Source organism: Cryptotermes secundus, unplaced genomic scaffold (assembly GCF_002891405.2).
Source record: "Cryptotermes secundus unplaced genomic scaffold, Csec_1.0 scaffold13, whole genome shotgun sequence".
NCBI classification, from domain to species: domain Eukaryota; kingdom Metazoa; phylum Arthropoda; class Insecta; order Blattodea; family Kalotermitidae; genus Cryptotermes; species Cryptotermes secundus.
This window is the reverse complement of record NW_019734350.1, coordinates 1,833,959-1,844,776: the sequence shown is the minus strand read 5'-3', so window position 1 is coordinate 1,844,776 and position 10,818 is coordinate 1,833,959. Positions and strand designations below refer to the sequence as shown.

The 10,818-nt window shown below is 39.4% G+C and overlaps 1 protein-coding gene across 2 annotated transcripts in view; it reads right to left on the bottom strand.

The window, feature by feature from the left end:
• The window catches only part of LOC111868750 (small G protein signaling modulator 2), a 74,269-nt gene extending 65,580 nt beyond the window's left edge, over positions 1-8,689 (bottom strand). For both annotated transcript variants that reach the window (XM_023859687.2, XM_023859688.2), the window contains exon 1: positions 8,395-8,689. In XM_023859687.2, the coding sequence (XP_023715455.1) occupies positions 8,395-8,413 (19 nt within the window). In that variant the 5' untranslated portion in view covers positions 8,414-8,689. The remainder of the gene's footprint in view (positions 1-8,394) is intronic.
• Between the last annotated feature and the right edge of the window lie 2,129 nt (positions 8,690-10,818).

Sequence of the window (10,818 nt, the reverse complement as noted above, 5' to 3'; positions counted from 1 at the left end):
GCTGGGAAATTCTTGAGTAGCTGCAGAATTGACGGCTCCTCCAGAAGGGCTCAGCTCCATGAGTAAGTAAGCAATTAAATTCGTTTATTCTGTGTCTGTGTTGTTCTGTGTTTAGGTAGATGCCTTGCGACGAGCTGATCACCCGTCCAAGGAGTCCTACCGTCTGTAAAATGATCATGAAACTGAGAAATCAGCCCAAATGCTCCAAAGTGGGAGCGAGACGAGTCCTTAAATAATCTGTTAACTTACATTTGTCTTGAACTTACACGAACGTGATAAAGAAAGAAGAGAATGAAAGTTGGAGGCAGAACTGCTGAATCAAAGGAAATAGTGTTATGAGATCCGTAAGGACTCTTCATATGCTTAGAGACCAAAGGAACGGCAAAATACGATTTCCGGTATGGAAAGTTTGACAGGCTGTCTGATAGATCCTATAACGGTTTTATCTGAAATTTGTATTCCATAAAACATAAATCCAGTGCCATTAATATTTCCGGTAAGACGGTTTTTTTTTCAATCTCTTGTTATTGACAGCAATTGAAACTATTTTATCAAATTAACTTCAAGAAATAGAAATGTTACTCGTCCTGAACATTTGTATATACTGTCATGTATTAGTGACTAGACATGGGGTTTAGATTAGTAATTGGATTTATTGAAAGCTTATAACTAGTAACTACAAATCATTACAGCGCTGCTGCTAACCTACACACTCAACAAATCGCAACAACAAACTGTCTCCGTCTGTTATAGTCTTCACTAGTCGTTGATCGGTTACGGTTCCCAACAATGGAGATTCTTCTGCTCTCGTGCTTACGGCGTTACCGGCTGGCTACCATCTCACAACTAACTCACAGCTGCAAATGTTGACAATGACTCTCTACTCACAGGCTCTCCTGACTCTCACTGGCCGCAAGTCAAAGACAAAGTCAAAGTCAAATTGCGACTGACGGTCAGTCAGTCAGTCAGTAAGTCTTGGTTCCGAGCCTCATATGGGGCTTATGACCAGATGTTTTTTACTGTTTGACAGTTACGGACTTGTTTCTGTGGGGCGCCCTCTCTGACGAGAGGACGGGTCTGTCTTTTGTATATGCTGCTGGTCCTTGCCAGCTCAGTCTTTCTCAGGTCCGAGTCCCTTGGTACTCGCGACCATATTTTACTGTCTCAGATTTGAGACTTCCCTTTTCGCCGCCTCCTTCGACTAGTAGGGTCACAGTGGAGTTATTGGACCCCGCCTCCACACGGGTGCATTCTCGTCCTTGTATTCTCAACTCTCTCTCCTGGCCGCAACTGCCGATGGAAGTACGCTATATAGCCTCGGGTAGGACAAAATATAAAACACCGTTTCTAGCAGTTCCTTTATTGTTGCGTGTCTATTCGCCGTCGCGGATATTTCGCAATGGCTGTCTTCATCACTCTTCAGTCACAGTACAGTCTTGTGATCCGTAACAGTGTTTCACCAACATTTTATTACAAAAGAATGTTTGCTGGTGAAAATTGTCATCAGCGTAATTAATATTTGCATGGAATTAATATCTTCCCTTGTTTGTTAATTCATTTGTGTATATATATATATATATATATATATATTTGACGTTTGTTTGGAAAATTCTAGTTTGCAGAGACACTAGAAGTACAGGTTTCCAATCCCTGTCGACGTTACAAATTCACGTATTTAATGATGTCTGTAACTCTATTTCGTCGAATGATGTAGAGCTAGTCAATAAAGTGTTGTTGAGAATGTGGAAAAAAAAGAGACCGTGATATAATTAAAGGTACTATTTCGGAATTTTCTTGGAGATCCGAGGAAAATGACGAAAACGCGCAGTCAGAATTGTAAGTGTCCTGGCTGAAAATGGAGACACCTCTCGTATACAAGTCAGAAAAATTACCAGGTCCGTCTATTAGTTCAGTTTCAAAAGATTACGTAAACAATCCTTCGTACACTATTGCTTGAACCGAAAAAGCGATAAAGAAAGAAGTAAAACAATTGTAATTGTGGTTCGCCCCTCTCTCGACCTCGTCCTGAAGAGATACCACTTTGTCTAACATTCTCGAACCACGAACTTGTAATACGTGTATAACACGTGCAATAAGCGTATGTGGGTCACCAGGCTGACATTGTGTACTATGGTTATCACAGTGAAACCCTCGTTTCCAGATTGCACGGAAGTGAAAGTGGATAAACATATGGCTTTAGTGCACCAATGACAAATATAGAGCAGGTTTAGCTGAAATAAAATTTTGGACCTAAACCATACGCCTAAATAAACATACTAGACGTATAATAAATTTTGTTTCCTTTCATTTTCTTTAATTTGCAAAGTATCAATTAAATCTAGCTGGTTTTATCTGTANAAATCTGCAAGCGAAGAGACCGTGAGAACCGGTAAAAGCAGACTCAGTCTGAAGATGGAGGCGATACGTTCCTCCGAAACGTCGGTTAACACCACATATACACGGTGCCAAATCCCAGAAGACTGCTTTCTTCTTGTTATAAATTATTCTTAAGACCAAATGAACAACTCCTTGTATGGAGGAAGAACCTGTCGCAATGTCTCTTCGTCACATACAGAAAAGAGAAGATGTATTAATATCTGGAAAGGGAGCGAACATAAAACTCAGATATTTAAGAGACCAACAGAATCAGCAATAAATGAATATTCCATAAAAATTATATTATCTGAGAAGAATATTTAATAGACATATTTCAATATTTATTATATAGTGAGGTTAGCAAGAACTATAAATTAATAGTTATAAGTTTATTATAAATTCTGGTGGCCCTTTTCTGTGTTTGCTTTCAACTAGAACTGATTCGGATTACACTTCATCTGCCCCAACATAATCTCGAAGACTTGAACTATAACGCTGTTTCTAGTTACGTTCTAGCATTAAAAATTATTCACATATATTCTTAGGTATATTTATATTTATCGATCTATACATCCACTCCCTCATATGTCTTCATGGCGTAGTGCTTAATTAGTTAAACACAGGAACAACTTTAACTTTTTCGTCTTTATATTTGTATTTATTTTCATAAGAAATTTCCCGTGTTCCAAAGAATCATTATCATCATCAAATCAAACTGGATTAAGGAATTCAGGTTAGAGTCTGGTGCAGAGCTCTCATAAACAAAGTAATGAAATTTCGCGCTCCCTAATAAAGAGATATGGAAGAGAGCCAGCTTATCAAGAAGGGCTTTGCTACATGGAGTTGAGTAAGATAGCCTACTTGGACAGACAATAATGTACACAAAATATTCCTAGTATGGGTAACAGATTTCTCACACACTCACTCCTAACGAAACATCAGAAGCAATTAGAATACGCGCATAGACCTATAGCGAGAATTAAATTTGTTCCCAGCTTTTCCAATTTCTCAGCTTGCATTAGAATGTACAGGAGAGCGCACCAAAATAACAACATAAAGAGTAATATTCCGATGACGCTGGAAATTGTGTTCTCTTCATTTACAGTGTTTATTGATATCCTTATGATTTCAGAATTATTTTTTATTAATTTCTGCTTTATTTCGGGGCGTAGAATACATATTTAGAATTCTTTTTCAATTCACTCTCCGCGTCTCTGCTTACATTTACAGTAACACTTTTGTAGCTGCGTGGTTACCAATCTAATTGTGCTCAGGTTTCCTGAGATGCTTTGCAAGAAAATATTCCTGAACCCGAACTTGCATCATATCAGACAAAGGAGCCCACAACTGTAACTTATCCTGAACCAATCAAGTTCATTAGAGCACATGTTTTTTTTTTCCTTGGCACTACAGCCACAGTGGGCCTAGGCCTACCTCCATGAACTTCTCCGTTCACTTCGGTATTTTCTTGATCTTACACATTCGGTAGGACTCCTTGGGCGGGTGATCAGCTCGTCGCAAGGCTTCTACCTGCATACAAACACAGAAAAACGCACACACACAAACTAAACATCCATACCCTAAGTAGGATTCGAACCCACGATCCCGGTTTCCAAGCGAGCGAAGATAGTACATGCCTTAGACCGCTCGGCTACCGTGACCGGCTTAGAGCACATGTGCTAACTCTTTTTCTAAGATACATTCTAACTTGACGTCATGCTTCCTACCACTGCTTGGAATCCCCAATGGGCTCTTCTTTGAATGCTTTCAGCGATTTTTTTTTATATTTTTTTTTGCATTTCTTTTTTACCCAAGCGGGTGCTACAAGTCCCGTAAATCTCGACCTTCATTGGGCCGATCACAGCTTCCCCTCGGTCTAAGGGTCACATTGGATTCCAGCGTTCGAGTGCTGCTCCTCTCTTGTGCCAGGAGAGGACTTACAATGGACTATCAGACAGGCAATTTTGCCGAAAATCTATACATTCATTGAATATAATTAATTCTGGTCCAGAACAGATCAGAGGGAATAATCAGTGAAAGCAGAAGAAGACGAAGGCGAAGAAGAAGAAGAAATATGATAATCTCGGGTCTCCACGCTAATTATTCCTTTTCATTTGTATTTCAACGATTCTATCAGCATCAACATTATACATGGCGAATCTTAGTCGCATACCTACAATATAAGAATCGTGTTAGACACTTACAGACAAGCAGAAACTACTATATAAATAAATGGCCACAAAAAATAATGTGGTTACAGATAAAGAGTTTATTAGATTGAACAGCCCGGCATCTGGCCAATTACTAAATGCTGACAAAACATGTTAAAACGGTCCGCCATTACAGTTAATGTATAACTGAGCCCTCCTGCGCCAAGGCTTCCTGGTACACTGAAAGACGTCAGTTAGGTTGCTTATTGCCTCAGCCACTTCAATGGCATTCAACAGCTCGTCTCCTTTGTTACAACGTTGGACGTAAACAATGATCTCCAGGTGGTACCACAAGTAGAAGTTGACTAGAGTGAGATCGGGTGATCACGGAGGCCACACAGCTGGTCCATTTCGTCCTATGTATCAGCCTCGTTATTGGCTGTCTAAATACCGTATAACGTAGCGAGAAGCATGGGCAGGAGCCTTATCATGCAGTACCCACATTGTCTGCCGCACTGACAATGGTACATCAGCCGGCAGATGCGAACTATTCAGAGAGAAACTGCAAATATGAGATCCCTGATAATCAAGCAGCTTCTCACAAAAACTTTGGAGGAAATTTCAAGATATTGTCACCGAAACATGTGTTGCAAACTGCTGCTGTGATCATGATGCTTGAAAGGGATGTAGATTTTAATCAGCCCAGGTTTGCTGGTTACCAGTCTCATGCCGTATGAAGCATGCTTCAGTCATCAGCAACTCTCTCCTGAGGACATTTGAAGACGCCTTATCCTGTTACAGTATCTATTCCCAGAACGTTTTCTTACGCTCATAATCTAGTGGCGGTTGCAGAGGTTAAACATTAAATGGATTCAATAGCGGATCGTGCAACACCCTCAGGACCGTACACCGAGGAATGTGGTGTCGACAGGCCAACCGCCTAGTACTAACACCAAGTGATCGCTCTACGGCACGCACATCGACAATCCTGTGTAACTCAGTGTATACCAGCGCTTTTCATATTGTGTCGTATACGACCTGTTTCTCTCAGACGACGCTCTAGTGAAACTGATGCCCTGAGATTTGTATGCCGCCGGTGCGGACAGCTTTTAGCGTGCAGACCTTCAGCGGCCACAATATTACGCTTTCAATTTCCATAGGACAACATCATATCTGTCCGTTCATCGCAAGAATACTCCACACTGCACATTTTTCGATGCGTAACGTGTCTACAGCGGTGAACACCATGGCACCAGAACATCAAAAGCAATGACTTCGTACGAATCTCTAGACTGAATGATTTAAGTATTTATCCGTTTTGCGGTGATGCGTAGTAGTTGCCATAATTCGTTAACTAAGCGGTCACGACCATGTGAAAATTTCTGCTTGCATGTTAGGGCGAGGGCACATCAAGGAAACTGGCAAACGCAAAGCAACTGCAATTTCCGAGAATTTCTGTCAGTCTGAGTTGAAACTTTGTTACTGAATGGAGCAGGGAAAATTGAGGAAACGGTAACTCGTAAACAGCCAATAAACATATGTTGATAAAATAGTGCTTTTTTTTTAATATTGTTGTGTAGACTTACCCCATTATATATATATATAATACCCGAAATATATTATTTCACTTACATTCTCAAACATAGAATACGTAGTCAATTCGCAGCACGGAACGGGTGACATAAAACCATGAAGCAGTACAACCGGAACAGTACGTGCCTCGACCAATATTCGGACCGGCTGCGTTCTGACGCACAACCACTAAAGAATCAAACGTAATTATTTAATGGTTGGCACTCATACTTCGTATTCTGTGGGCCCAGGACTGATAATTTGAATGGATGTTGAGAATCCTGACCGATGTTTCTGTGGATGCTCTCAATTCCTATAAGAAAAAGATCTAGAACATTACAAATGAAAAGGACCACTTCGAGGCGCGTCCATTTAATTAATTATTTCTCAGACTCTTCCAATTTGCGGCTAAGGTAGAGTTGTCCCTGCGCTTAATGAACTGAGAATCACGCCATGAAAACGTATGGGGAGTGGAAGTATGACACTACTATTTTTACCTTGGCACTAGTTGGTGGTGAGGCGCTTAATAGATTGGTAAATATTTGGCGGGTTTCGACTTTCTGAGTCTAATGGTTATGTTCCTCGGTCATCGAGGTTAATATGCAGCTGTCCGAATCCTCTTCGTCTTGCTTGTTAGAAAGACTACAAAGGTTTTTGAAGGGATAAATATATACAACCTAAAATTTTGGACTCGGGTTATTTCGGCTATATTTTTGAGACGTCAAAACCCATTTTTAAAGACGTTACAATTACGGTTACTTCCCTAATTCACAAGTCGACTCATTAACCCCCGAAGATAGAACCCGCAATAACAATTGGAGAGGAAGCCGGTGTGAATAAAATTTTCTGAGATCCTTAATCTATAAAAGCTACTTAAAATGTGACTTAGCCATTAAAATAATTATTAATAAACCTTAAAAATGTTTATCGATTACTTCTTGTTATACAAGTATACTGTGTTCTTGTAACTGAACGTATCCTTTTCTTACGAATTTATATGAACAAATTACGCTTCCTGGAGGCCTACAAAAAACTTTCATAGCCCCCTTGGAGGCTGCAGCTCCTACCCTGGGAAACGTTGTTTTAAATTGTCGGTCACCGTCATCCAATTGTTATACACTACGTAACGTGTGCAGTTCAAAATATGTCATGTGTAGTCATAACTAATGCAAGGTAACGTAAATTTGTTCATGCCCTTAACTGATTAAACACTACGCCATGAAGACGTATGGGGAAGTGGATGAATAGATCCACGTATTCTTGACATAGGCACTCGTTGGAAGAGAGTGGCCAGTTACACGCTTCTGCCGCTTTACTCCCGAGGAAGTGACTACAGTACCCACTGGATAGAAGACTGGGTGTGCCCCAAAACCGGTCTCGACGATGTGGAGAGGAGAAAAACTGTGCCCCTACCAGCATTCGAATTCTCACCCCTCGGGCGTCCAGTCCGTAGCCAGTGTACCGACTACGCTATCCCTGCTCCAAGCTAAGCAGAATATTCTTACGTTATGCTCTTCAAGCTGCTGGTCATCACTCGTAAGTGGATAGAGGGAAATAATTCATGGTTCACGGCTTATTGGTTTATTGTACGGCAGAATCAGTTACTTTAAGTGAATTTAGACAAATTTTTAAAACTGTCTTCGTATTTTTTTTATTTACATCTCCCCTCTTGGACAAATGTGTTCAATTTTCTGCATGAAAACTGACTGAACTCAAGTGCGATGTTCATACAAACAGAGTTAATATGAAACACATATCAACACATACACGATAATATGAAGGCGCTGGCACCGTAATTTTAATCTAGGTTTTACATATGGGCCTACTACATGTACTGCATGCACTGACAAAAACGCCTGTGCCGGCAACATAGAGCAATCGACCAATAAATAATAAAGGTTGTAACAGTAATATAATATTTTAAAGCTGCAAGGTATGAAAAGTCATAGTGTTTAAATGAGCTAGTAATCGTTAGATTTTACTGCGATAAACATAGTGTACCGGTTCTCGAAAAAGCTCACTACTGTTTTACAGGACCGTATATCAGAAAAAGTTGCAAACCACTGACATATAAGCAATATGTCGTATTGTCTGGTACCATATTGCACTCTGGCGCCTGGTGTTGTATTATGAATCGTTGCAGGTTAAATACGTATATTATATAGTTGGCATATGTGACATGATGAAGTTGAAATCGTTAATTAAACAGATGCAAGAGTCCATTATCTCTTATATCATGCCTAAATGTTTTAATCTTGCTGTCACTATGTGCAAAGAAAACACAGTCTTCACTTACCATTGTACAACGCAGCCATTTTGAACTCTGGAAGAGCGCGGCAGATTGGGTGTGGAATTGCTTCAAACGAAATTAATATATCTTGTCAGTTTACACCCTCAAAATTTTCGTTGTCTCCTTATTCCTCACCTCATTCCGTATCACTGCCATGACAGACAGACAACTAACATGCATCGCTGGTGGTATGTGGCATGTAATGTTATATGTCTTCATGTATCAATTCAGCTGTACGTGTGCGCACACCGGCTGATAAGAAAATCGAGCGTGTGTTGCGTTTCCTCCCACTCTGCTTGGCAAACAGTTGCTGTCTGCCACGGAGGAAACCCCCCACCACCAACATCTACCGCATTCGATCAATGGCATAGCCTCTGGAAGCTCTGGAATGGATACGAACCATTGTCGTGTGAAGAGGGGGAATATCGTGACGTTATATTAAATGCAAGTGATCATGGAATGTATATAACCATGCAATTCAAGAAGAATCAAGTTTATGAATTGAAGATTTCTGTGGGGCGTGGTTGTCCCTCATTTCTTTGATATTGTTTGAGTTGATATCAGAACGACGATTTTTAATTTCATTATTGTTTCTACGTCACTAACTGCCTGGAACAGAGGCCTTCCTGAGAAGCTGATAGTCACTCAGATGGTTAAAAAAATTCGACGCCGTTTATGGAACTCGACAGTGTGATTATTGCTTCAAATGATTATGTCACTGCATCCTGTCCGAGACAGATGAATGAAGTGCACCGTATCACATCCTGTTTCTGTAAGATCCATTTCATTATTATCCGCCTACATATGAGAAATTCTCCGATTGGTTTCGTCTGTTCACATTCCCCAAATAAAATTGTTTACGCATTTGTCACATGCGTGTTTCTTCCGTCTTATATTCCTTGAACTGATGACTGCAATAATACCGGTTCATAACACATACTGTAACCTCTTTTTTTATTACTTTTCTCTGTCTTCCCATTGTCTTCTCTCTCTTAGGTTCAAATATTTGTTTTACTTTTTTGTAAATTTATTACTTTCTTCGTATTTCTTTTTCCTGAGGTATCGGTCCAAACACCTGCTCAGCTCTACTTTACGATTGACCTGCTATCATTTCCTGGATTGACAAATATTTCTTCTTACACGAAACCGATAATTCAGAATTGTAATACAAAGTCGATCTACTTGTATTCAATGTCTAAGACAACACCAATATTCAGGGTACAATATACAGTACTATTCAGGTGTATATCATGGAGATTATTTCTAACTTCTTAACTTCTAACGTTCCTGTTATGAAAATCGCTGATGTCTTTTCCTGCAGTCTGTATTATGCATTTTTGAAGTTGACCAATTTGGAGTCTAAATCTATCTCTCGTTATTGTTCTCACATGTCTCACCTCAGTACAGAAAATTCTTCACTTGTAAATATTTCTTTAAAATCAGTTTTGAATGAGATGCCGGTAGAAACACGCTTCGGTAGGATATAATTAGTGCAATGTCTCAAAAATATGAAAATGTTGGAGACTAGGCTTTATTTATTACCGATGTGTTTCGTAAACGGTACAGTATACTGCGGTTCCTTGGCTGTCGTTCGTATTTTTCGTCATAAAACTTCCTTTATCCTTTCTTTTAAATAAATTTGGTCCTCTGAAAAATTAAAAAAGTAAATAAACAAATACGGTATCCTACGACACACATTCTTTAGAAATTCATTAATAGTTATTATGTTTTAAAAATGTAAACTTCAGCTGAGGAGAGAACTGATAGTCAGTGTCGACGATTAAGAGGGGTCGTATCATAACATATGCGAAATTCCACTGTTGCCAACGGTAGTTATTCTCCCGCTTAACAATGAACTGTAGGTCACTGCATCCCGTCTGATCATGTGCCTGTTTCTTGTGCTCTTAAGGACGCTAAAGTCTGTTGTCATTGGTGCGTGGGCTCTAAGGGACAAAGAGAGAATAAGGGAGAGCTCCATGTGTAATGAAATCTGACCACTCTTTCGTTACATGTCGACAGATTAAAGGTTGCCAGGAAAATAATAATAACTGGAAAGGATCTATACAAATACTGAGGTACGAATTAAAGCAGCAAATCGATAAAAAAAAAGTTTCAGCCCACAGTAGGCTTAAAATAAGTGCAGGTATGCGGTATAACACCAATTCTTTTTAATTAATATTCACAAATTAAATGTTGAAGGTAGATACTAAAGATGAGAATACATATTCTTTGTGTTTTGCTACGATCAAGTGATTGTAATCCAAAACAAAGATGATTCTGCCTACATAACACGAAAGTTTTCAAAATAATAGAGAAAGTAAAGAGAGGAAGTAAACATAAAAAAAAATCGGTTGCTCTAGGTACTTCATAAGCATAAGATTTATAAACTGAAGGATAAAATATAAAATGATATTCCTTGTATAAATATTT